We start from the raw sequence: 27,960 nt of genomic DNA on the forward strand, positions 1-27,960 counted from the left end.
GAGTTAACAAACCGGATCTGAGTAAGATTTTACTTGCAGAGTGGGGAGCAAAAGGTAGCAAGGGTGTTTTGCTCAAGACAGGAGTGGTTTTCAGCAAGTTGCAGCAAGCAAAGTGATATGGGAAAACTCCTCGAAAAATCAAGTATATTTTTTAGTTTCAGAACTGGGACTTCTTACTGATCATGGCCAGTTAGAGTTGGCCTAAAAAGTGAACATGCTAGCATTTTGTGATCTCAGTGCTTCTAAATTAGCTCTTTGGGGGAATAGTGAGGGCAAGGAAACATGACTGGCATAAACATGTTGGGCCAAATGCTCTGTTTCCAAACTGAAACAAACTTTGACTTGAATCCAAAGTGAAAATAATAATTAAAAACTTAAGTCGCCTTCCTACTTTCCTATTATTATGTCTAAATTCCAGTTACAATAAAGATGGGAGAATTATGTGAAACTGAAATCAAGCAAACTATGCCACAGCAATATTTTAATTGTTTATTGTGATCTGAAATTTCACATTTATGCAGTCGGAGTGGAGAGGTATTGCACAAGCAACACGTACAAATCACTGGGTGCTGAGGACCACCATTCATCGTGTGAATTTACACAGCACTCATCTCAAATTGCCACCTATACCCTCACCCAGTTGGCTCTATACAAGTCTCCCTCCCAATCTTGATTGAACTTCACTTCCCAGTTACCTGCCCTTTTAAAAACTTACTTTGAACACAGAAGCTCTTTGTTCCTACAGTTGCCTGGGCATGTGCAGTAGGTGTCCAGATCTCACCAATATCATTGAAATAAGACATGAGCTACAGTATCAAGGATGCTTTATGCCTACTTGCTGAAATACAAGGACTGATCCCTGGCTTTCGGCTGTTGCCAATGTACAGTATGGGTGGTGCTGCTCCTATGCATCAGCAAGACTTGTCCTTTTAGAAGCTGACCATTGCACCTTTGGAAGATGTTTTTGAAGGAGACTTGGTGTGTTGCTACAGTGCAACTTGTAGATGGTACATTTTGCCACTTTGTGTGAACAATGGAGGGAGTGAAAGTTGAAGATGGTTTTTGGGAAAGGAATTAAGTGGGCTGCTTTATCTTGAATGCTGTCAAGCTTTTTAAGTGTTAGTGTTGGAATGATTCATGGCTAATACTACAAGATGACACAAGTATTATTTTGTATCTCCTTGGGTGGATAATTTACAACAGTCTATCATGCAGCAAACAAACCTTATAGTTGTAGTAAAGATCTGTCATTTCTCCCGTTTATATTCTGCTAAATCCTGACACTTCAACTTGTACTGCACTGTTGTTGGCAATGAGGGGGTCTGTGGATGGAGCTCTCACATCGGTCCATCTATAGTGGGGAGTGACATGTGGTTGCTGTAGTACTTACTGATACTAGCTAATTGCAGGTGCAATTTCAGAGAAAGAAACAGAAAATAGGAATAAGGCCCTTCAAATCTGCTTCACCCTGAGTGATTATCCAACTCAGTACCCTGTTCCCACTTTCTCTCCATACTCTTTGATCATTTAGTCCTAAGAATTGCATCTCTTTTCTTCTTGTAAACATTCAATGTTTTGGCCTCAACTGCTTTCAGTGGCAGTGAATTCCACAGGTTTATCGCTCTCCAGATGGAGACATTTCTTCTCATCTCAGTCCTACTCCATCTCCTTACACCGTCACCTTTGGTCCTGAACTCCCCAGTCATCAGAAACATCCTTCCCGTGTTTACCCTGTCTAGTTCTGTTGGAATTTTATTTTCTAACCTCCAGTAAATATAATCCCAAACAATCCAGTCTGTCTTCATACTAACTACCATTCCATGAGTAGGTGCCTTGATTCGTTAGATGCTGAAAGCAACCCATATCATGACAGGACCAGCGAATTTATTTTGACGCACTCACAGTCTCCATTATCACCGATCTAGCTTCTCTTCTTTCCTGGCTTACTGTCAATAGCCCCTTTGTCTGCCCAACCTTCTTTTTCTCTCTTCTCTCTCCAACTATACACTCACTCCTTCCACCCCCATCCCGCTCCCCCTCCCCACACCCCCCCCCCCCTACCCACCCCCATCATCAGCATAAATACCACCTTTTCCTAGCTGCTTTCAGTTCTGAAGAAAAGTTGCTGGACCTGAAATGTTATTTCTGCGTTCTCTCCACAGATGCTGTCAGACATACTGAGATCCTCCAACAATTTTTGTGTTTGTTTGTATCATAGGATAGCTGGTGGCTGAGAATCTACACTCTGCCAATGAATTGGCACCCTAGGGATGGCAGAAGAACAGAGTCATTTGCAAAGTACAGTTGGCAAGAACATAATATCTTTAGGATCAAAGGTCTCAAGTCACAAAATGATATATTTTCTTCCAGCTCCTGATGTGACAAATAAAATTGGTGCCAGTGGGAAATGTAGAAATTGGATTTGTAGTTAGTTGTAATTACTTGGACCTTTTCATTAACATCAGCGACCACAAATCCTGAAAGCATGAGGGCCAAGACATTAATTTTCTACTGAAAGCTGTTGCAAATGTGCAGCATATTTAAAGTGGGCCCTCAAAGATGTGATTTGAGTTGTTTAAATTCGGGCTGTAGGTACATAAACAGGTGAGCTGTGATGTGAGTCAGGCAATCTGATGTAACTACTCGGTCAGATTCCTGGGAAATCCTGTTGGCTTCTGTCAAGGCTAGCTATCCCCAGGTGCAGTTGGAGATGAACAGGAAAAAAACTTAGTGAAGGCTGGCACTATCCCATAAGACTCCTGTTTCTCCTGCCTCAATATTGAATCCAGCAGTTAATTTTAAGCATCAAAAAAAGTGCAAACTGCATTTGGCAGCTAGCCCAGTTGAAGAAGAAAGATTTCTCCCAGAAATTGCTTCTGTCTCTCTTATTTTTCTTTCTGCCCCCTGAAAACAGTGCAAATGAAACCAGATGCTCAGTTTTTTTTTCTGAAATGCATATAACCCAAAATCTAGTGACTGCAAAATCATATATTTAAACTGCCTGAAATTTCGGGAATATTAGAGCAAGATCATTGCTGATGATTGAACTTGAACTTGATACTTTCAGCATTTCATCAAACTGTTAGCTGTTAACATTCAATCAGCTTCCTCTCCACAGAATGAAATTCCCAGCAGACGGAGGGAGCTGAGATCATGATAAAGTGAACTTCCTTACAGAGTTTTCCTAATTAGTAACATTTTTAATAACTCAAGTGGATTTTCATCCATGCTACTATAATTAAAGTACAATCGACTCTGTATGTTATTTCCTCATCAAGGCGAACTGCCCCTGGCTGATGCACCCAAACCTTCAGATCAGCATTTTCAGTCCCAAAAGCCAAAGGTGCCAGAGGAGACACGTGATCAAAGACAGCAACTAAAAATGGTAATTGATGCTCACTCAAACCTTTTTAGGTTAAATATCTTTAGCTGCTTTCACATTATTTAGCTGCACAGTGGTTAGCACTGCTGCCTCACAGCGCCAGAGACCCGGGTTCAATTCCCGCCTCAGGCGACTCTCTGTGTGGAGTTTGCACATTCTCTCCGTGTCTGCGTGGGTTTCCTCCGGGTGCTCTGGTTTCCTCCCACAACCCAAAAATGTGCAGGTTAGGTGAATTGGCCATGCTAAATTACCCGTAGTGTTAGGTGAAGGGGTAAATGTAGGAGTATGGGTCTGGGTGGTATACGCTTCGGCGGGTCGGTGTGGACTTGTTGGGCCAAAGGGCCTGTTTCCACACTGTAAGTAATCTAATCTAATCTAATTATTTGTCAGTTGTTGTTTGTCATAATTGCTACAAAAGGCATTTTATGTAATTAATTTATTCTGTGCTTTCTCAATGTTGAAAAATGAACAAATTGCACATTATCCTTGAATTACATTATTCAGGATAAATGAAAATTCATGGGATATCAAATCACCCAATTTTCTGAGGTTCTACGTCAGTTTGCATTGTAATCTTAATATTCTTATGATTTATCGAGAGAATGGGAAGTATGGCAGCAATGTGGAAGTTTTTTTTTAACCCGCATCCTACAAGTTAAAATATTTTAGCTAAATTGCCCATGATTACAGACAGTGATTCCAACTTTAAAGTTGCATTACTGTCCTGGGTTTACACCAGTTTGAATGAGACCAGACACTCAGCGCCTTTGATGATGCTGCCTTCCTGATCAGACAGATGTTGAACAGACGGATAGACAACAGCAAGAAGACAGTGGGATCTTTCCTTCTATATTCAGATCAGATTGAATTTGGTCAGATCCTATCTTCTGGGAGCCAAATCAAAGGCCAAAAGTGTTTCAATAGTTTAGATCATTTTAAAACTTTCATTTCAGGCCCACGTCTTCCTCCCTTGAACTTATACCCAAGAAATCACTGATCACACAATTTTCCTGATTAAAGCAAAAAGTAAGAGACATTTTGCAAAAATTAATTTTTGCAAAGAGCACATTGGCCAAATGCATTAACACACAGGTATTAATTCTCAGATAATAAAGGATAAGATAAGAAATGTTCCAAATGGCTTTCAGTTGGGCATCCTTGCACATTTGGATGAGTGTCACTAGATACTGCTTTTTTTTACTAGACAGATATGGTTGTCACTGGGATCTTTTCAGATACAGTTCATTCAGGAAATGAAGAGGGGCAATCTTTCAGAAACCTTTCAGGCAGAAGAGCTGTTTTCACTCTTCAGTTCTCATAGAGAATCCACAAGAGGATTTATCTGATAATTAACAAAGGCTGAGTTGGCTATTTTATCACTTTGTAGGTTATATCTCAACTGAACACCAAAACCATACCAAACAACCGCAACTCCTGACATCCATAAATTCAGTCATGTGACTTCCAGTCAGTCCGAACAGTTAACTGAAACCACATAGCTTCACTAAACAAGTTCAAGCAATTAGGTTAAGTCATGTGACTTCCAGAAATAGGCTTTAAACAGAGTGACCCAAAGTGTTGTTTCTGTAACATTTATTTAGAAAAAGTCAATGAAAGGATACTTTGCCACACTTTGTCATGGGACATCCTCATATTCCAAATGAATCAGATTTCACGATCTTCTCAGTATGAGTCTTCAAAATCTTTCATAATGCAAATGCCATCATAACAGCATGAAAAACAATTTATTGATGTTGAAGCCCAATCTTTGGTAAGATTTGGCAAGTTGGTACAGTACTGGAATCCCAAAGAGTGCTACAATCAGGCATCAAAGACACATCTCAAAAATCTGGGAGTTTGAGATCCCAGTGAAGTTCATGTCACCATCAAAATCCCAAGGTTAGAATCATGTTTTATAACACAGTCCCATGCAGCAGTGATTTCCATGTAATCCTATTTTCATTGAAGCTTGATAATTTTCTGTATTTTCCAATGAGGAAACAATTAAATGAATGCAATTGAGTCAACTTTTTTTGGCTTTGCCTACCCTCCAGTGAACTATCCAGCCTCACCCTATAAACATACCACTCTATGATGTAATTTGTTAGTTCAAAGACATACTGATTCATTTATGACAGAAGTGTCCAAGAATGTTCTATGTAGAGCACATTGACACACACCAATGGAAATTCAGTGAAGCTACAATTCATTTCTTGTATGAATATATTTCAACTTGCTGGTGCCTGTAGATCGTACTGTTCCAATGGTAGACATATCTCCCAGACGCGACTTCACTGAAAGCAGAGTTAAAAATCACACAACACCAGGTTATAGTCCAACAGGTTTGTTTGGAAGCACTAGCTTTCAGAGTGCTGCTCCTTCATCTAATGCTTCCAAATAAATCTGTTGGACTATAACTTGATGTTGTGTGATTTTTAACTTTGTACACTCCAGTCCAACATCAGCATCTCCAAATCATCTCTGAAAGCAGATATTTTAAGCACCCAGGCAATGGAATAAGAAACATAAGTTCAGATATGATTCAATTATCTATGTCTAATAAACTGCATTGTTAGAGTTTAGAAGCTGTCAGTCACACTTCAGATAGAAAAGTAATTATTTTTGGATTCTCACTCAAATAATTTAAGGATTCATTCTCAATAACTATTGAAAGTGTAAACTAGGAAGTCTATTGCAGCTTTTTGAGTTGAAGGTCAATTTGAAGTGGATGTATGGGAGAACCATTAAAACAGCAACTTAAAAATTAATACAATAAGCATGATTCCCTTTTAGTGATATCCATAACTATTATAGTATTGCATTAAGCAGGTCTGAATTATTACACACTTCTTTGATAATCAAGAAGAAAAGGTGACTATACAGAAGATAACATAATGTACAATATTATAATTTCCCAGAGTACTACTTGACTCTTGTGATTCTTACAGTTCTGAATGACCACAAACAAAAATAAGCAGAATAGAAAGTGATAATTGTTGTACCTAACTTGTCAGGGGAAAAAAGAGGAACAAAGCACACTAATTAAGCAGTGCAATGTCTTAATTAAATCTAGCACAATTTCTCCCAGTTATGGATCTTCATTCAGATTTCCCAGGCAAATTTTATTCTTGTTAAATATTTAAACATCTATTGCATAACAATGGGGCCCTTCAAGCAACTGGCTGAAAATAAGCAGGGTAGGTGTCAGGCTGGCCCAGTTGAGGATTGTCCAGCACCATTCCCTACTCCCACAGCTCCCAACACCAGTTCAGTAAAATACCACTTCTTGAGTGAGGAGGGGCGGCTCCTGGTCTCCTCGGCCACTCCAGTCCCCCATCTCATGGCTTCCTCAAGGCCCTCTGCCAGGGAAACAGGACACCCAGCATTGATGTCTTTGCACAGATGGGTTACCTGTGATGATTGGCCATTATTCCTTGGCTTGTTTCACACATGTTGATGATGTGTCACCACTCCAGGTTAATTACTAGACCAGTTAATCAGACCAACGATATCTTTTATATTTGAATTTTATTCTTCTAGGAATTGACTGTAAGAGCGAAGTATGATTTCCATGGTCAAACGTCAAAGTGAGTTTCAATTCATTTTTTTATTAATCAGAGAATTTCTAACATACTTTTTACATGTATTGACATATAAATGTATCTGCAGAGAATGAAGCTAACCTCCTTTTCAGTCAACATTCAACAAAGTTTTTGTACAACTGGCTGACAGTGTGTCAAAAATATTTTATATATTACCATTTCCTTTTTCAGCTCTTCATTCACAGAAATTCAAAGCGATATTTGATTTGTTTTGATTTATTGTCAAGTGTACCTCAGTACAGTGAAAAGCGTTGTTTGTGAAAAGTACAGGCAGATCATAGTAAGCAAGGAAATACAGATCATAGGGTGCAAAGATCTTAGACAGAGTGACATACACAGGTGACACTGCACACGTGCATGAGGTAATATCAACATTAACAAGATCAGCATTACTTGAAGTTAGAAAGTCTATTCATCAGTTTAATAGTGGCAGTAAAGAAGCTGTTCTTGAACATTGTCCAAGCTTCTGTGTCTTCTGCCTAACGGAAGAGGTGGTAGGAGGGCATTACCAGGGCAGGATGGGTCTTTGATGATGTTAGCAACCTCTCCATGGCAACAAAAAGTGTAAATGGAGCCCATGTAATGGGGGGGATGTGGGTGGGGGTTTGGTTTCTGTGATGGTCTAGGCTGTACACACAACTTTTTGTAGTCCTGGGCAGATCAGTTGTCATATTAGGCCATTATGCAGCCAGATAGAATGCTTCCTATGGTTCATCTGTAAATGTTGGTGAGGGTCCTTATGGACATACCAAATTTCCTGAGCTGCCTGGGGAACAAGAGGTGTTATTGTGCCTTCTAGACTGTCACATCTCCTTGGGAAATCCAGGACAGGCTTTCAGTTATTGACACTCCTGTGAATTTGACACTCTCAACATCTACTCCGATGTAGATGGGGTCATGTTCTCCTCCTTTCTTTCTGAAGTCAATGATCAATTCTTTAGTTTTGCCAGCATTAAGAGAGAGGTTGTTATCTCTGCAGCATAATACTAAGCCCTCTACTTCCTCTCTGTATTCTGACTCATTGTTGTTTCATATCCAGCCTAACACAGTGATATCGTCAGCAGACTTGCAGGTGGCATTTATTTGGAATTTGCCTACACAGTCATGGGTATAGAGGAAGTGCATTAGGGGGCAGAGAACACATCCCAGAAGGGCTCCAGTGTTGAGTGTTATCATGGAGGAAGTGCAGTTGTCTATCCTCACTGATAGCGGTCTGTGGGTTAGAAAGCTTACGATCCAGTTGCAGAGGGCAGAGTTTTGAGATCAGTCTAGAGGGGAAAATGGTGTTGAAGGCAAAGCTGTAGATGATGAGCAGGAGTCTAACGTAGGTGTCCTTGTTGTCCAGATGTTCCAGAGATGAGAGCAGGCTAAGGAAATGGCGTCCCCTGTGGACCTGTTGTATTGATAGACAATTGCAGGGGAATGAGACAGGCTGGGAGGCTTGAGGTGAGGTAGGCCATGACCAGTCTCTCGAAGCACTTCATGATTATGGATGTCAGTGCCACCGGACCGTAGTTGTTGATGTGTTTTCTTTGGTATTGGGATGATGGTGGTCTCCTTGAAGCAGGTGGGGACTTCACATTGCAGCAAGGAGAGGTTGAAGATGTCAGCGAATACCTTCACTGGCTGGTCCACACAGGATCTGAGTGCACGGCCGGGGACTCCGTATGGGCCTGTTGCTTCCCTTGGGTTGACTCCCAGGAAGACCAGTCCAATGTCTACAGCGGTGACAGAGGGGAACAGGTGCATCTGAGGCTGTTGGGGCAGGTGAAACCGCCCCACTGACATTCTGCTCGAACTGAGAATAGGAAGCATTAAGCGCATCAGGAAGGGATGTGTTTTTGTCTGCTATCTTGTTCTGCTTCATTTTGTATCCTGTTATGTTATTTAGGCCTAGCCACAGGACCAGAAGTCCACTGGTTTGTTTGGGCCTCTAACTTGGTCCAGTACAGCTTTTTGGCATCTCTGATGGCTTTGCTGAGGTTATATCTGAATTTCCTGTGAAGTCTGGATCATCCGACTTGACTGCTACATGTGTGATGTTCAGTAAAGAGTGGATTTCCTGGTTCATCCAGGGTTCTGGTTGGGGAAAACCCGGATTGACTAGTTTGTCATGCAGTCCTCTATGCACTTGCTAATGAAGTCCGTGACAGTGGTGACGTATTTGTTTAGGTTTTCTGCTGAGTACTTTAACACGGTCCAGTATACCGATTCCAAGCAATTCGGAGACTATTCCACTGCCTTGGACCAGCATTGTATTTCCTTCTGTGAAGAATCCTCCTATTTCACCTTCTGCTTGTAAACTGGCAGGGGGGAACACAGTGTTGTGATCTGATTTTCTGAAGTGTGGGTGGGGAATGGAGTGGTAGGCGTCTTTAATAGTTATGTAGCAGTGGTCCAGGCTGTTCAGTTCTCTGGTGGGGCAGTAAGTGTGTTGGTGGTACTTTGGCAGCACCCTCTTGAGGTTGGCCTAGTTGAGTTACCGACCACGATAAACACGACCTTGGGGAATTTCAGAGTTTTTGTGGTGGTGTAAATTTCATCCAGGACATTCTTCACATCCACATAGGGGTGGGCTGTAGACTGTTGTCAGGATGGTGGATGTGAACTCACACAGCAGACAGTAGGGATGGTATTTCACCGTAAGCTATGCTCTGTCCGGGGAGTGGTGGCTCGCCAATACAATAACACGATAATCGTTATTGGCTTTGGAATTTGCTTTTCAAAAGACCTATAAGGGGGTGGGATTGGATTAGGGTGGGGTTGAGTAGAAGTACTTTTCAACAGAGCCCTGCTCCCCAATACTAGGTCCCTTGATCAGGAAGTTAGACTCTTTGAACTTGGATGATTTGAACAAATTGAGTGAGTGGGCATGTGTACAGCAGATGAGATATAATGTGGATAAATGGGAGCTTATTTAATTTGTTAGATAAAAAAGGCAATTTATTACCTGATGACAACACATTGGGACAGGGGGATGTGCAATGAGGCCTGGGTGTACACCAATTGCTAAAAGTAAGCAAGTAGATGCAGCAGATAGTGAAGGAAGAAGTAGTGTGTTGACCTTTTTAGCAAGAGGATTTAAATGTAGGAGTAAGGATGTCTTAGTGCAACTGGGGCCTTGGTGAGACCACACCTGGAGTATTGTGTGCAGCATTAGTCAGCTTTATGTGAGGAAGGATGTTCTTGGCTCTGCAGAGAGTGTCACAAAGATTTAACAGACTGATTCCTGGGATAGTTGGACTGACATATGAAGAAAGATTGGATTGGTTAAGACTTTATTCATTGGAGTTTTGAAGAATGAGGCAGTATCTCATAGAAACCTATAAAATCCTAAAGGGACAAGACAGACTAAATGCATGAAGGATGTTCTCAATAACCGAGAAGTTCAGACCAGGGGTCACTGTCTAAGCATACAGGGTAGGCCATTTAGGACTGAGGTGAGGAGAAACTTTTTCAACCACAGAATGGTGAGCCTGTGGAATTCATTGCCACAGGAAGTGTTTGAGGCCAAAACATTGAATGTTTTCAAGAATTGGAAAGATACAGCTCTTAGGGCTAAGGCGTTAAATATTATGAGACATAAGTGGGAGCAGGTTACTAATTTGGATGCTGGATTAGTGGTGCTGGAAGAGCACAGCAGTTCAGGCAGCATCCAACGAGCAGCGAAATCGACGTTTCAGGCAAAAGTAAATTGGGAATATTTCTCCGCCTCCGCCGTATCTGCTCTCAGGAAGACTAGTTCCACCATAGAACACACCAGATGGCCTCCTTCTTTAGAGACCGCAATTTCCCTTCCCACGTGGTTAAAGATGCCCTCCGACGCATCTCGTCCACATCCCGCACCTCCGCCCTCAGACCCCACCCCTCCAACCGTAACAAGGACAGAACGCCCCTGGTGCTCACCTTCCACCCTACAAACCTTCGCATAAACCAAATCATCTGCCAACATTTCCGCCACCTCCAAAAAGACCCCACCACCAGGGATATATTTCCCTCCCCACCCCTTTCCGCCTTCCGCAAAGACCGTTCCCTCCGTGACTACCTGGTCAGGTCCACACCCCCCTACGACCCACCCTCCCATTCTGGCACTTTCCCCTGCCACCGCAGGAACTGTAAAACCTGTGCCCACACCTCCTCCCTCATCTCTATCCAAGGCCCTAAAGGAGCCTTCCACATCCACTATTATCATTTATTGTATCCGTTGCTCCCGATGTGGTCTCCTCTACACTGGGGAGACTGGACGCCTCATAGCAGAGCGCTTTAGGGAACATCTCCGAGACACCCGCACCAATCAACCAAACCGCCCTGTGGCCCAACATTTCAACTCCCCCTCCCACTCTGCCGAGGACATGGAGGTCCTGGGCCTCCTTCACCGCCGCTCCCTCACCACCAGATGCCTGGAGGAAGAACGCCTCATCTTCCACCTCGGAACACTTCAACCCCAGGGCATCAATGTGGACTTCAACAGCTTCCTCATTTCCCCTTCCTCCACCTCATCCTAGTTTCAAACTTCCAGCTCAGCACTGTCTCCTTGACTTGTCCGACCTGCCTATCTCCTTTTCCATCTATCCACTCCACCCTCTCCTCCTTGACCTATCACCTTCATCTCCTCCCCCACTCACCCATTGTACGCTATGCTACTCTCTCCCCACCCCCACCCTCCTCTAGCTTATCTCTCCACGCTTCAGGCTCACTGCCTTTATTCCTGATGAAGGGCTTTTGCCCAAAATGTCGATTTCGCTACTCATTGGATGCTGCCTGAACTGCTGTGCTCTTCCAGCACCACGAATCCAGTATTTGGTTTCCAGCATCTGCAGTTATTGTTTTTACCTTACTAACTTGGATGACCAGCCTTGATCACATTTAATGGCGGAGCAAGCTGGAAGGATCAAATGGCCTACTTCTGTTCTTATTTTCGATGTTTAAATGGATCCACCAGTCAATATTCACATTGCCTCAGGAGCCTGAAAGAAAACATTCCAGTCTTTGCTTATCATATTCCCCATATGGCAAGCCTCTCCTGCCCTCCACTGAGTTAGTACCAGTGGCTGCAGGATACCACCCTGGGCTAGGCATTAACCAGCTATGTAAAAACCTGAACTGACAGTGGGAGAGGAAGGCTGGTTACAGACCTCGTAGACTAAGAGTGGAGATGGGAGGTGGCACGTCCCCATGTGCCATCCTCCTTCCCTATTCAATGCAACTCCTGCTATCTATAAAGCACAAAGTTCTACCCATTGTCCATCAATAGCTGCCCTGAGGAGATATTGGTGAGCTTTTGCTTTGAACTTCTGCAGTCCTTGTGCTGGAAATCCCCAAAACAGTGGTCAGTAGAAACCCATCGATTGTTTGCCTGATATTGTGATTTGTCTACTCCTGTTAAAAGCTGATCTTGAAACAGTGAATAAACCAAATGCTTCAATCCAAATTCCAAGCTGACGCAATATTTTAGGTTTGAGTCCATTCCTTCAGGAGATTAAAACAAATTGAAAGAGGACTGACCAGATGAGAGGTAAAAATCAGATCAGAAGTTTATTTTGGCACAAACTTAGAGTTTTAAATGTTCATCAGCAATGATTAATGTAACAGTAAGCCTTATAAAAATGTTCTAAAGATTTAGTTTGTTGATAAAGTTGCTGGAATTGATCTATTAGTAAGTACTGATTGTTTAGTTCCCTGATTGTTTTATGCCCTGAAGATGGGATAGAACTGGATGGGTGGGCTAGATATCAAATTATAGCAGACCATTGTGGATTACCTTTCCTCCCCATGGATATTTTACTACCGTCGAGAGAGGTGCCAGGCTGACCGTGGACAAATTGAGGCCCAAATTACCAGGCAAAGGGCTCCTCCAGCACAGGATGGAGTTTTATTTTTGCTAGAAGTGGGGACACTCAACGTCAAGTGTCAGACTTAGCAGGTTTCACCTGGACGCTCTGTTTCAGGGCAGGGGCTACCTGCTGTTCAGGACTTCCATGCGCATTGGATGCTGCCTCCAATACCTCCATCACCCTTCACCCTACGCTCATGACCCCATCATCTCCACCCCCACACCCCCTCCATCCTACCCTTGCCAGAAGCTGTCACCCTGATTTAAAAGCCCTGGTGTGTGGCAACTCCTCTTTGGGCACCCTGGAGTTACCATTTCTGGTGGGCTCACAGCAAGAAGAGAACAGCCGGCAATTTAATTGGTCAGCTGCTTTCAAAGGAAGGGCTATCTCTCAGAAAGAGGCAGAAGCCACCCTTCAAGTTGATTAGTGGGCAAAGGGCCAGAAACTGGTATAGGTGGGGAGGTATAGGACTGTTGAGTTGGCCAAAGAGAGGTCTGCTGCTAAGATTTACACCAGAGTGGGGATCTCATGCTCCTGTCAAAATAGTAGTTAGAGCATCCACTCTACAATCCCTCAAAAAGTTCATGCAAGGATATCATATCCATTTTGGAGAAACCAGAATTGAGCCTAAGGCAAATGTTTCAGGCATTCTTCTATTTTTATCTGTGTTCACATGACTGAACAATGAGCTCACTGAAACCAATTAGAATCAAGGAAAGACCAGAGACACAGACTGTGATTTTATGTAGAAGTGATGACTCTATGCCACAGCCAGGAAGTCAAGGACAAGTCCTGCTCTGCTGTCCTTGCAACTCAAACCCAAATTTTACATTGTTTAATGTAAAACTGTGGACCCAGCTGAGAAAGAATATCCAGGCTCCAAAATCTGCCAATTAGACATTCAGTAGCTCTTTGGTCCCCAGCAGCACCTCTGGAAGTGGTGAACACTGCTTGGATCACAGAAAACCTCAGATGTGTGGCCATCAAGGAAACATGGAAAACAGGAGTGAGTTTCAGGGCTCACTGGGGCCAATGAGGCAGGTCCAGGCAAGGTTGGGCAGATGACCAGGATGTTGTGAAGATATTTACCAAGAAAGGTCAACCCATACCCCTCCATGGGTCAGAGAATGTCTGATCTGGAGTTACCCCCAACCAAGTCTGCAGGGATGCTGTCTGGTTTTACTGGGTGCCCATCCCAGTTGACCAACCAGTGGTAAAGATCCAGCAACAAAGGAAAAAGGCACTTAAATGGCAAATAATTGAGATTGCGGTAGAGATTCAGTTAGACTCAGGATAGATCGACCACCTTCCTTGTCACTGGTAAAATACACTGAATGCAGACAGCCATGGATATATGCTTATCAATAAAGCGAGGTGACATTAATAATGAGGCACATGCTAATACTAACACATGCAAATGGACCTCTCATTGCTCACTAGTGAAAATCTTGTCTCACTGTTCAACACTTGGTTGGAAAATAGAGCATTTTGTTCTCGATGTCTGGAAGCTCCTTATTGCCTAACTTTCTTACCAATGCCCATGTGGCTCAGCAACTGGAATAACTTAACCCAAAGTATATAAAACAATTGTTTATTAAATTTGATCTGCACTGTCATCATTGAGGTAATATTTTAACCGATTAGATTAAAGTTAAAGAGAATAAGAATTTTATGCATCTTCATGTAACTAAAAAATAAATTTTTCCACTGCCATTGATTGATCCTGAATGTACAGCAGAAAAGAGACAAAGAACGGTGACTCAGTGGTTAGCACTACTGCCTCACAGTGCCAGGGTCAGGATTGATTCCACCCTTGGATGACTGTCTATGTGGAGTTTACACATTCTCCTCGTGTCTGCATGGGATTCCTCCAGGTTTCCTCCCACAGTCCAAAGATATGCATGCTAGGTGAATTGGCCATGTTAAATTGCCCATAGTGTTCAGGGATGTGTCAGTTTTGGCCGAAATGTCGATTTTCCTGCTCCTCGGATGCTGCCTGACCTCCTGAGCTTTTCCAGCACCACTCTAATCTTGACTCTAATCTTCAGTATCTGTAGTATCCACTTCTGTCTTGGTGTATTAGTCAAGGGAAATGTAAAGTAATAGAATTGGGGAAAGCGTCTGGGTGGGATACTCTTCGAAGGGTCGGTATGAACTTGTTGGGCCGAATGGCCTGTTTCACACTGTAGGGATTCTATGAATACCTCATTTATCAATTCTTTTCAACTCTCCAAAAGGGCTGATGTTTAGTTCAGAACATAATATTTTTATTAGTTTTTCAATTCCCTCACCTTTGTTCATACCTGCTCTGTAGAAATAAAATGAAAATACCTTCACTCTCTTAGGGTAACTGCAGAGGCCCTATATGGAATAACATTGAACAGTTTTAGCTCTGTTAATACTCTGCAAGAGCCCCTAAGACTACCTATAAAATCAGACTTTGGCCACCCATCCACACATTTTAATCAGATATATGGCCATTTTGCTTTTCTTTGGATCACATAATAACATTCCAGGACAGCACACAAGCTTTTCACATTAGGGAAGTTATATTGAAATAGTTTCATTCTTTAATTGCTGGCAAACACATCTGAGAGAGTCCATCTCTAAATAATGTACTCTTTTGATGTGGTAACATGATAATTTTTGAGGGTCAGTTGCACAATCACATGAAACTCAATAATATTTCCACAGAGAATTGCCTGTCAGAAAGGGAGACATCATCTTCATCCACAGACAGAGGGATCACAACTGGTATGAAGGGCAATGTAATGGAAAGAGTGGCTTAATCCCAATTTGCTACGTAGAGGTTGGAGAAAATTTAATGCATTCATTTTTTTGAAAACAAATTTCAGTAACAGGCTTTATTCTTATTAAGATATTACTGATTGCAACATTTTTTTGTCAGTCTGCTTCTGACCCACAGAGAGATGAACAAAAGGCACTTGATGAAATTGCCATTGCTAGATTCAGATTTGCTGCCTTGACTAACATAGAACTGCCGTTGGAAAAGGTAAACTCCATGTTGATCAAGCTTTTAACCAAAGGTCTTGATTATTTTATAAAGTTTTATGAAATTAAACTGATATAAATGAAGACATTAAAAATGCAGCAGTTTCATAAATGCACTTTAGGGAAGGAAATCTGTCCTTATCTCCAGTAGATGAGCACCTACTGCCCACCCTCAGCTAATGAATCATTATTCTGTTACGTTTAATACCACTTGGAGGAAGAAATGAAGGTGGTAAGGACACAGAATGTACTCTGGGTGGGTAACTTCAATGTCCATCACAAAGAGTGGCTCAGTAACACCTCTACTGGTAGAGCTGGCCTATTTCTAAAAGGACATGGCTACTAACTTATATCTGTGACAGTTGATAAGGGAACCAATAAGAACATAGAACATAGAACATAGAAAAATACAGCGCAGTACAGGCCCTTTGGTCCTCGATGTTGCGCCGATCCAAGCCCACCTAACCTACACTAGCCCACTATCCTCCATATGTCTATCCAATGCCCGTTTAAATGCCCATAAAGAGGGAGAGTCCACCATTGTTACTGGCAGGGCATTCCATGAACTCATGACTCGCTGAGTAAAGAATCTACCCCTAACATCTGTCCTATACCTACTACCCCAATTTAAAGCTATGCCCCCTCGTAATAGCTGACTCCATATGTGGAAAAAAGTTCTCATGGTCAACCCTATCTAAACCCCTAATCATCTTGTACACCTCTAGCAAGTCACCCCTAAACCTTCTTTTCTCCAATGAAAACAGCCCCAAGTGCCTCAGCCTTTCCTCATACGATCTTCCTACCATGCCAGGCAACATCCTGGTAAACCTCCTCTGCACCCAGTGCCTCCACATCCTTCCTATAGTATGGCGACCAAAACTGCACACAATACTCCAGATGCGGCCGCACCAGAGTCTTATACAACTGAAACATGACTTCAGGACTCCAGAACTCAATTCCTCTACCAATAAAAGCCAGTACGCCATATGCCTTCTTCACCGCACTATTTACCTGGGTGGAAACTTTCAGAGATCTGTGTACATGGACACCAAGATCCATCTGCTCATCCACACTACCAAGTATCTGACCATTAGCCCAGTACCCCATCTTTTTGTTCCTCATACCAAAGTGAATCACCTCACACTTACCCACATTGAACTCCATTTGCCACATTTCTGCCCATCTCTGCAGCTTATCTATATCCCGCTGTAACCTGACACATCCTTCCTCACTGTCAACAACTCCACCGACTTTCGTATCATCCGCAAACTTGCTCACCCAACCTTCTAGCCCCTCCTCCAGGTCATTTATAAAAATGACAAACAGCAAAGGTCCCAAAACAGATCCTTGCGGAACATTGCTAGTAACTGCACTCCAAGATGAACCTTTACCATCAACTACTACCCTCTGTCTTCTTCCAGCCAGCCAATTCCTAATCCAAACCTCCAACTCACCCTCAATGTCATACCTCCATATTTTTTGCAGTAGCCTACCATGGGGAACCTTATCAAACGCCTTACTAAAATCCATATACACCACATCTACCGCTTTACCCTCGTCCACCTCCTTAGTCACCTTCTCAAAGAATTCAATAAGAATTCATGATCTGCCCTTCACAAAACCATGCTGGCTATCCTTGATCACATTATTCCTATCCAAATGTTAATAAATCCTATCCCTTACAATTCTCTCTAAGACTTTCCCCACAACAGAAGTGAGGCTCACCGGCCTGACGTTACTAGGGTTATCCCTACTCCCCTTCTTGAACAAGGGAACAACATTTGCTATCCTCCAGTCTTCTGGCACTATTCCTGTAGACAACGAGGACATAAAAATCAAGGCCAATGGCTCTGCAATCTCCTCCCTTGCTTCCCAGAGAATCCTAGGATAAATGCCATCAGGCCCAGGGGACTTATCTATTTTCACCCTTTCCAGAATTTCCAACACCTCTTCCCTACATACCTCAAAGCCGTCCATTATAAGAGGGGCAAACATACTTGACCTCATCTGATGTGTAGATCCTAGACGACAGGAATGAGCACCTCACATAGTCTTGTGGAGATACAACCACCATTCTGGATAGGCCAGACATTGAACAGTTCTGGCAACTCAAAACTGGACATCCATGAGAGTCTCTGGGCCATCAGCAGCAGTAGAATTCCATTCAACATCTAATGTATAAACTTATGGCTTAGCATTTCCTCCACCTGACCATTATTAACATATAGCTATCAATTCTATACACTGCAGTTCTGCCAGCCTGTCCTTCATAACTAGCTGCACCATGTATACAGATATGTTATCCCTTAATCACAGTAAGAACCCTATTTAAAATACCAGACCATCTCACATAGACATCACAATTGTGACAGTGTATCATTGGTCAAAAGTGAAAAGATGAGACATTGTGCACACATATGGTCAAATTATAATTAAATTTATGTTAAACTGTTAAATGACCATTAAGTTTTCACTGCTTAAATTGTGAAACAAATGGTAGCTAAACATGGGTTTCGTACTTTGAGGGAAATGTCATGGTTATAGTGATAGCTTGAATTGCAATATTGCGTCCAATACCAATCCAGCTTAGTGGTTTTGTCTACTGGAGTATGAGTATACTTTACTGAAACACAGCAGGTCACTTGTGTGCAATGCTCTTCTTCGCAGAATGCATTTGAATACAGAGATGTTAAATTGACTAGGGTGTGCATACAACCGGTCACAAAGAGATGGGGAGGAAAGAGAATATCACTTTGGCTATAAATGCCATGAATCAAGTTATTGAAATCTGTTATAAAGGTCCATATATTGTACTGAAGCTGTAAATAATGATGATTTGTTTCAGAACCAGTCAGTCGTCCTGCTCAGGAGAATAGATGAGAACTGGTATGAAGGAAAATATCCAGGGACAAATCGGAAAGGGATATTTCCTGTCACATATGTTGAAGTCATTGGTAAATCAACCGATGTGCCTGTCTTCCACCAACATCTTCCAACATCTGAGAATGATTTGAAAATAAAAATGACTTCCCAGAGGCCTTTTCAACAGGTAAGATAGCACAGGGGCTGATTTTACTTGATTTTCAGGATGTTAATTGAAATAAAAGAGAGAGTGTGATTGTCACAAGAGGCACTTTATTGTCTTCCAGTGCTGTTGTACCAATGCACCTAAAGTAAGATGGAAACTCACTGAGCATTGGATCACTGACAGACAGCACTGTGGAGGATAAGGGGGAGATTGTTTAGTCCCCACACTCACACACCCACCACTCTCCACAAACCCTTGCCCCTTCCTTCATCACAAGACTGAATTACATCAAACTGTCAAATGAAGAACACTGTATTCCTGCTAGGTGAAGCAACAAAGTAGTTGAGTCTGTTACATTTAAGTTATTGTATGTTGCTAGCTAGAAAACAACATTTGTACAAATCTGGAATAAAGTCTTCCAGGCCACCCAACTTATCATGGAAGAATTTAGTCAGATTTTTGAACAGTAAGAAAAGAAATGAGGTGTAAACCCTTCAGTGGAACCCTTCTTTCTAAACAAAAAATGAAAAGGCGAGGACAGAAATGTTAATAAAACATCTATGCACATGATGGTTAATGTCATAACACTTACTGTCATCTAAGTAGGTATGTGTGCCAAACATCTGAGGTTATGCAACCTTATTTATATTTTGACCTCTGGTGTCATTGTGAACAAGACCTTGCAATACTAGATGGGACATGTTCTAGCATGGTGTTTGAATTCATAATTGCAACTTTAATTCGGCAATGTTTTCATACCATTTGCGTAATAGTACAGTTTATTTGAATGATATACAGCACGGTATATGCGCAAGTTCTCTCTTTTTGAAATGCTATAGTAATTTGTAAAATTGCTCCCAAAACTAATGTGCAAAAGGTATAATTTAGCATTTAATTTCAGTCCCATGTCGTCTTTAGTTACTTTCTGAGACTATTCGTCCAAGGGTTGTTCAACTTCCATTTCCTTTGTTACCCTCTCATTTTCTGAGTGTCTAATGCCCCAATTAACGGCCAACTCATTTTTTTTTCACCGCCATTTCAATAACATCTATCACTATATCATAGATTCCCTTCGCTGTACCTATATTGTTCAATAAATCGGATTTGGCAACAGGTATCAGGCTGCTGCTGTTTTGTGTTTGTAGATAAGGCATTTTCATTATTCAGCAGAGAGTTATGTTTACGCTATATTTTTGATATCTGTCAATACTGCCACAAAAGAAAAGGCAATTAAATAATTCAGGAGCTTCCCTTTACTGCCAGTATCTAGGCCCACAATAATGTGTATTGAAATCAAAACAATGTAACCACTTGTTATAGAAAGTAGATACTGTAATCCCCCTTCACTTGTCAAGTTGTTCAATCGACAATTTAATGAACATATTGGTGTGGTGATATTAATTATAAATGATTTGCCTTATTTATTTGGTAAGTGATATATGAACTAATCAAGCAATATCTATAAATAATTCCCACACAATTTCAAGTTATTTTCATACAATTCCACATAATGCAGAAAATAACAGCATTTTCTAAGCTTTAGAAAACATAGCAGCAATATCCAGGTGAGAAGTTGGTGGATCCTTGAAGTGAGTTCCTTTCCATCTCCTTCCTTGAACCACCATAACAGCTTACAGAAATTTCCCAATGGAGTGCTCCTCCATCCTTCCTCCACAAGCCTTCTCATTACTTCGTGCTTCACCCACCCTCCCCCTTCCACACAAATCTTCATATTGTCCCCTCTCATGAGGCCTTTGATTTCTTCCAACCTACCTCTCTGCTTCCAACAGTACACCATGCTTACCACAGACAAGCAGTTCCCCTCACCTTCTCTCCACACTTCAGGTTTCTGATCTTCCCAGAGGAGTCCATTTCCCTCTGACTCCACCAATCCATCCCTTCCAGTCTGTGATAGACACATCTGTGATCCTCAATTACCCCATCCTCTCCTCACACCCAGTTCTCAAAATCCGCTGCCAGAAGGCCTCTGATCTCCACCCCCACCATGCTCACCCTCAGGCTCTGAAGGTCCCTAGTGACCTTCATCCCCATCAAAGTCTCTGACATCCTCTGCAAGAACTTCTCCCCTCCATCTAGTTTCCGATCTGCCCTTCCCAAATCTCACCCTTCGATCAGCTGGAGATGGACAATAATTCTGGTTTAGCCAGAGATGCTCACACTCCTTTTTTAAAGTGTCATGGTTCATGGCAACATAAATTGAAAGGTTTTGAAGGGAAAATGAGGGCTGTGCAACAAATTCTATACTTGCTTTTACTGACCATGACAGCACATCATGTTTATATGAACCCGTTATCCTGTAACTGTTTCATTTCCCTCCATGGCTCTCAGAGCTCTCTGTATTCAAACCATTCTACTCTGATATTGGCTGATTGTTATAGGCTTCTATCCCATGTGGACATGACTTATGTTTGAGTGATTGTCATCCAACTGTAGAACCAGCTTGGAACACAGCCTTCCTATCTCAAAAAAAATTATCTAATCATTCTAAATTTGTACCACTATGTGTATGAAAATGTAAGTTAATTTTTAATTCCTATGGGCATCTCAATGAGTTTCTGCGAGTCTCATAGGACTTGTGCATTATCATTATTTTCAAGGGCATTTTGGATCACTTCTTCCTGCCAAACAGACAAATACCATGTGTTTCCATGACATAATTATTCTTCGAATGTGAATCAGTTAGCTGGATGACTAGAATGTGGTGCAAATTAAAGCCAACAGTGCAGGTTCAATCCCAGTACCAGCTGTGGTAGTTGTTGGAAGCCTGCCACATCAGAAGTACCCAATGTTTATGGAGGGGTTACCCTTAAGCTATGTAGAACTAATTGCCTCTCTGGTTGAGAGGGATACCTGTAGCTTCTTGTGGACTAAGGCTCCTTACAGACGTACATGATTCTTAGGAATAATGGTGATGATATAATATCTTTAAGAGATATATTTTGTCCTTTTTTTAAGAGAAATTTTAAGACAGAATTAGTGAGCAGTCTAAGCAAAGCCAGAGTAAATAGTTTGTGAGGCCTTGAAGTTTTTTTTTAAGCTGGAACAATTCAAGCAGCCTGAATGGGTGTGGTCAAGCAGAACCAGGATTTTTAGTTCTAGTTCTCAGTTCCTGCTGGGTTCTTGAAGAAGTGAAAGCTGTTTTTCCCTCTCTCAATTACAGCTAAAAGCTGGGAGTTCTCTTCCTGTTGCTGAGGTTGCATGCGAGACAATCTGTTTTTCTGAACTTACCTTTTGTCAAGGGGGTATTTATGGGATGTTATTATATTGGAACAGTTACTGTTTAGTAGTAAGATAATCTTTATTCTGTTACATTTTGTAATAGAGTTACAGCTAAGGAAATTCTTTCCTTTTTTTATTCTTCTGTTGCATTTTAACTATGGTCTATTTAAAAAAAGTATGTTTTGCTTCGAGTCTGGTAGTTTGACCAATTAAATTGCATCCAGAATAAAATGTCTGGCAATTGCTTTTAAAATAAGAAAACGAGAGGGTCTAGACTACCTTCTCAATATGTTTTTGAGGGGGCCTGGTCTGCTCCATAATATAATTCTCATTCTTATGATGGTTTGTAACTTGTGTTATGTTATAGCAGTACATTGTTAAAGCATTAATGTTGAACTTATGTCTACAATCACGCAGAACTGAACTACTCTCTATACAAATTCAAGCAAAATAAAGCTGATATGTGCTGTGCCTGCAGCCTAATCATGATAAATACAGATTTATGCCAAGAAACATTCTGCTTCAATAGTGTTAGACTGTTATAAACTGCAGACAAAGCTAAGACAGTCTGTAAATCTTTCTATCACACAGGCTGTTGAACAGTTAATTCAGATTTTAATCTAAGAAAAAGAAAAATCATGAGCCATAAATATATTTTCAACTCAGTTGTGGTTATAACCATGAAAACCATTGCCAACTCTCAGTGAACTGCATATATTTTGTGTACTGAGAAACTCAAGAGCGTTTTTTTAACAAACATGATGTCACTACATCATCAATGAAGCCATTATAGCTCTCTCTCTCTCTCTCTCATCCAGTGATTAGAGGGTATTGTGTTTTACCCTCATGGGTGACAGCAACATTAGATTTTTTTTATAATCAGCAGTTTTGACCGTAAATGCACTGTACGCCAGTCTTATTTTTCCTTCATCCAAGAACTCTACAATTTTAGTAGATAGAAATCTTTTTTGCTACCAATAATTTAGTAAATAAACCATTATGGCCTAGAACATCGGATTGCCCTTTGCCTGTATAAAGGTGGCTTGAAATTCACCATTCAACATTGTCTGCCATACTGATTACAAGTGATCAGTATGTTTCCATTACTTGCTCCTTAAACTGGCATTAGATTCATTGTACAAGCAAATTGAGGATGCAAAGTCTCTTTTAGGCCCTTGTGTCGAAATTGGATTGTATTGTTAAAGATTATAGAATATACCATACTGGAAACCTCTGCCCACAGCTGATTATCCCCAAATGTAATACCATTGTAGTGGAATTTTGTGTTCTGTCATGCGAAGCAATATGAACATATTTAAACTGCAGTTATCTTTGGTGAACCACGAGAACTCCAGCAAAGGAGTTCAACATCATTAAATCTGTAATTAAGAACACAGATCACTGAAAAAACTCAACAGATCAAGCAGAACTTGTGAATCTAGAAAGAGAGTAACCACTTCAGAATTAGGTTGAGCGAGGAGAACAGAGGAATTGATAATATGCCAATGCCATAACATAATTCTTAATAAAAAGATCTAGAGACGTTAAGAAATTAAGGATTGGTGGAAGTATATGGAGAATTTTGGAGATGAGTAAAAGATTTTGCTGTGTTAGGGAAAGTCTCCAAGCCAAAGAAGTGGGCAAAAAAGGTAGAGATAATGAACGAAGGTGTCAACATAGGTTCATAGAGATGTACAGCATGGAAACAGACCCTTCAGTCCAACCTGTCCATGCCGACCAGATATCCCAACCCAATCTAGTCCCACCTGTCAGCACCCGGCCCATATCCCTCGAAACTCTTCCTATTCATATACCCATCCAAATGCCTCTTAAATGTTGCAATTGTACCAGCCTCCACCACATCTTCTGGCAGCTCATTCCATACACATACCACCCTCTCGTGAAAAAGTTGCCCCTTAGGTTTCTTTTATATCTTTCCCCTCTCACCCTAAACCTATGCCCTCTAGTTCTGGGCTCCCTGACCCCAGGGAAAAGACTTTGTCTATTTATCCTATCCATGTCCCTCATAATTTTGTAAACCTCTATAAGGTCATCCCTCAGCCTCTGATGCTCCAGAGAAAACAGCCCCAGCCTGTTCAGCCTCTCCCTATAGCTCAAATCCTCCAACCGTGGCAACATCCTTGTAAATCTTTTCTGAACACTTTCAAGTTTCACAACATCTTTCTGACAGGAAGGAGACCAGAATTGCCCGCAATATTCTAACAGTGGCCTAACCAATGTTCTGTACAGCCGCAACATGACCTCCCAACTCCTGTACTCAATACTCTGACCACTGACAAATTCAAAACTTATTGAGGTGGGGCATAAAGGTAGAGGCTTTGCTGAGGAGAGATAATCTAGAGTCAGAGAGGAGAAGATCAGAAGGTTCTGTGGATACTTGAAAAGAGGAAGATATTGAAAAAGATGGGCACTGGGGAGAGTGAAGTCGAAGATATATCAAAGGGGTGTTGGTATCTATGCGTTATTCAATCTTGCAATCCTTTACATCTAAAAGGAAAAGAAGTGTTAAAGCACCACATGCAATGAAAGGCGAAATGAAACTGAGGACTCCGACTGTTTTGAGATAAAGTGAGTCAATGCTGTTTACAAGAGAGATCAAGAGTTTGTACTGGGCAATACACTGCATTGAGATTTGAGAATATAGCAAGAACAGCAGAGTGAGGAATGCTACCTGTCTGGATGATGTTTGTAATCATGGATGGCTGTCAAGGGTGGAAATTCAGTTGGAATCCACAGGGAACAGGTCTCAGATGTGGACAGTTGCGAAGGAAGAGGATGTGGCTGAGGAGGGTTTTTTTTAAGCTACCTTATCAAATATGAGATTGGAAGTAGAAAGCAATGGAGATGAACAAGATAGAAGATAGGGCAGCACAATGGCTCAGTGGTTAGCACTGCTGCCTCACAGTTCCAGGGATACAGGTTCAATCACAGACTCGGGCAACTGTGTGGAGTTCCCATGTTCTCCCCTGTCGGCATGGGATTCCTTCGGGTGCTCCAGTTTCTTCCCACAGTCCAAAGATGTTCATATTAGGTGGATTGGCCATGCTAAGTTGTCCATAGTGTCCTGGGATGTGCAGGCCATGTAGATTAGCCATGGAAAATGTGGGGTTGTAAGAATGAGGTGGGGGGGGGGTGCTCTTAAGAGGGTCAGTGTGGACTTGGTGGGCCAAATGACATGGTTCTAAAGAGACACACCGAAATCCAACTGGCAAGGAGAGTAGAACTTCAAGATGGCATTCCTGAAAAAACAGTGCCATTGAATTAAACAATCATTCAAAATCAACATATTGCAGGTAATGGAAAACTAAAATCAAAACAGTAAATGGGAGAAATACTCAAAAGGGCAAGAAACATTTTGGAGGGAAAAAAAAGTTAGCGTTGACCTGCAAGTATTCTGTCCACAGATGCTGTCAGCCATACTAAATGTTTCCAGCATTTTCTACTGTATATTTCAGATTTCCAGCAATCATATTATTTTGCTTTGGTACCAATAAACATGTAAGTGATTTCCATTATTCATGTTAAGATCAATAGAATGTGCTTTCCCTTTGAACAAAAATAAAACCCCCCATCTCTGCAGAAGAGACAAATGGCTGCACTTAATTCTTTGGGGTCATAACTCAACACAATTTAACAGACATCAAAACATGATTCCACCTGGGACTCAGTGCAAACACATAAAATTGAATATTCTGACATGTCAAAGAAGGCTGTAGACTTTGATTAGTCAAATGTCAGTATTGTACAGGTCACTTGGCCTAAACCGTTGCCATATAATTTCTTGGATTTTGACAGAGAATTTGAAATATTTGTGAGATTGCTACAATCTATCAAATTTCTCACTGAGATCTCGAGGGATAATGAAAAAACCCTTCTGACTTACTGGCATGTACACTGATGGTTCTCATAGTAATACAGACAACTTCAGAGTGCAATCTTATCGAAACATGTTATTCAAAGTAAATTAATAAAATGCAGATATGACATTTTTATAAGATAAATGTGTTTGTTAATTAAATCAGTCCTCATCTGCCTGTCCAAGACATTAAAGGATTATATGCTTTTTTGCTGCAGCTTCAGCAAAGGAGCATGAATAATGAGAACATTCAGTCTGGTGAAGAAATGTGAGTACTTAATTTCCTCAGGAAATCACATACAGTGCATAAAGCTCACTGAGTGATCTGCATGAGCACCTAGTTAGTTTTACTTCAGGAATTATTAACAACGTTGCTTCTTAACAAAAAATGTGACTTTATTTCATGCTTTAAACACTTACATGTGGGTAATGGGGAAGAAATTTGATAATCTCCTAATCTTCAATGATGTTAAACAGCTGGATATGATTAGGAAGCATAGCAAACTGACCAGGTCATCATGTGCTTTTCCTGACAGAAGTTGGGAACATTTCTCTTACCCATGGATCAATGCTGTCCACTTTGGTTGAGATGATAAGATCAACCAGTCAGTAAATATCTAGGCAACTGTAAGTGGTAAACATAATAGGAAAATGGTCTCACCTCTGAACAGCAGAGCAGAGTGAGTATAAGCATCAGGGACTGTAGTTTTTAAAAAATTCTAAATTCATCTTTTACCAAGGGAGGGTGCTGACTGGTGATCTTCTATTTAAAAATAATTTCCCATAATTGTTAAGCTTATTTAGTTTTTAAAAAAGAGTTTTGGCTGGTAATTTTGATTGTGTGGACTACACATCTGTAATCTGTGAAAACTTCAGAATGTTTCTCATATTTTGAAGAACTTAGACAAATGGAGATACAGGAAGTAGCTACATCTGGAGATGCTTGAGCTCTTGATTCCGACAGCTGACATCACTTTGGTGTATCCATGAGGTCAAAAGCTATGTACAACAGAAGTCCCTGCATGTGTTAACACCAGACTTAGGAGTTTGCTGGTAGAGTAGAAATGAGTGGCACCAACCAGTCAAAGAGGACCAGATATTTTATGTAACAATTACCAGACAGCATTCTGCCCTAGTTGGTAACACTGCTGAGAATAATGCTTCTTTTGGGGAGTACAGACATAGTCAAGATCACAACACTATCAGTAACTCAACTGGACAAAAGCAGGAAGAAGATTTGAAAATCAGTGTTGATAGGGAACGCTATAGTTCAGGTAAAAAATAAGCAATTCTGTGGTGACTGACATGAATCTGGAATTACACGTCGCCTTTTTGTTTCCTGGATCAAATGTTTATTGAGTGTTTGCAGATCATTCTGAAGGTGGAATGGAGTAAATGTCCAGCAATTATCGTTCATATTGCTATGTACACATATGTTGGAAGAGGGATGTGACCTTTCAGGCAGAAAATAGGATCCACGCAAGAAACTAGCAAGCATACTGAAAAGGTAGTAAACTCAAGATTACTTCCTATGCCACATACTAAAGAGTACAAAAAAGGAGCCTAAAGAAGATAAATGCATAGCTGAAGCATGAAGGAGGGCTTCCGATTCCTTGGACATTGGGAGTCATTCTAAGAAATGTATGTAGGTCATACCTACATCAAACAGGTATCAATGCCCTTGTAGGTTGTCTTAATGTTTCATTGTGGAGGTTTTAATCTAACATGAGAAGCACAACAGTTAGCAATAGTAAGCCATTGGATGAAATAAGAAGGAACACAAAAAGACCTAAATTGAGTTTCCTATGAATATATATGAGTGAATGTTATGCTATATTTGATTGGTGAGCTGCAGCTTCTGATTTTTCTCTGGGAATATGATATCATTATGATAATAGACATCTAACTCAAAATAAATGGTGGACCTAGGTACAAAATCTTTCTGGGTACAAGGTGTCAAGAAGTACAAGAAAGGAAAGAAAGAC

At 41.2% G+C, this 27,960-nt stretch overlaps 1 protein-coding gene across 1 annotated transcript in view; it reads left to right on the forward strand.

The window, feature by feature from the left end:
- LOC140491993 (uncharacterized) overlaps window positions 1–27,960 on the forward strand; it is a 118,806-nt gene that overhangs the window by 77,894 nt on the left and 12,952 nt on the right. The window contains exons 12-17 of the mRNA XM_072590569.1: window positions 3,279–3,385; window positions 6,923–6,969; window positions 15,513–15,627; window positions 15,727–15,831; window positions 18,676–18,879; window positions 26,194–26,243. Coding sequence (XP_072446670.1) covers window positions 3,279–3,385; window positions 6,923–6,969; window positions 15,513–15,627; window positions 15,727–15,831; window positions 18,676–18,879; window positions 26,194–26,243 — 628 coding nt within the window. The remainder of the gene's footprint in view (window positions 1–3,278; window positions 3,386–6,922; window positions 6,970–15,512; window positions 15,628–15,726; window positions 15,832–18,675; window positions 18,880–26,193; window positions 26,244–27,960) is intronic.

The sequence above is a fragment of the Chiloscyllium punctatum genome, chromosome 20 (assembly GCF_047496795.1).
Source record: "Chiloscyllium punctatum isolate Juve2018m chromosome 20, sChiPun1.3, whole genome shotgun sequence".
Classification (NCBI taxonomy): domain Eukaryota; kingdom Metazoa; phylum Chordata; class Chondrichthyes; order Orectolobiformes; family Hemiscylliidae; genus Chiloscyllium; species Chiloscyllium punctatum.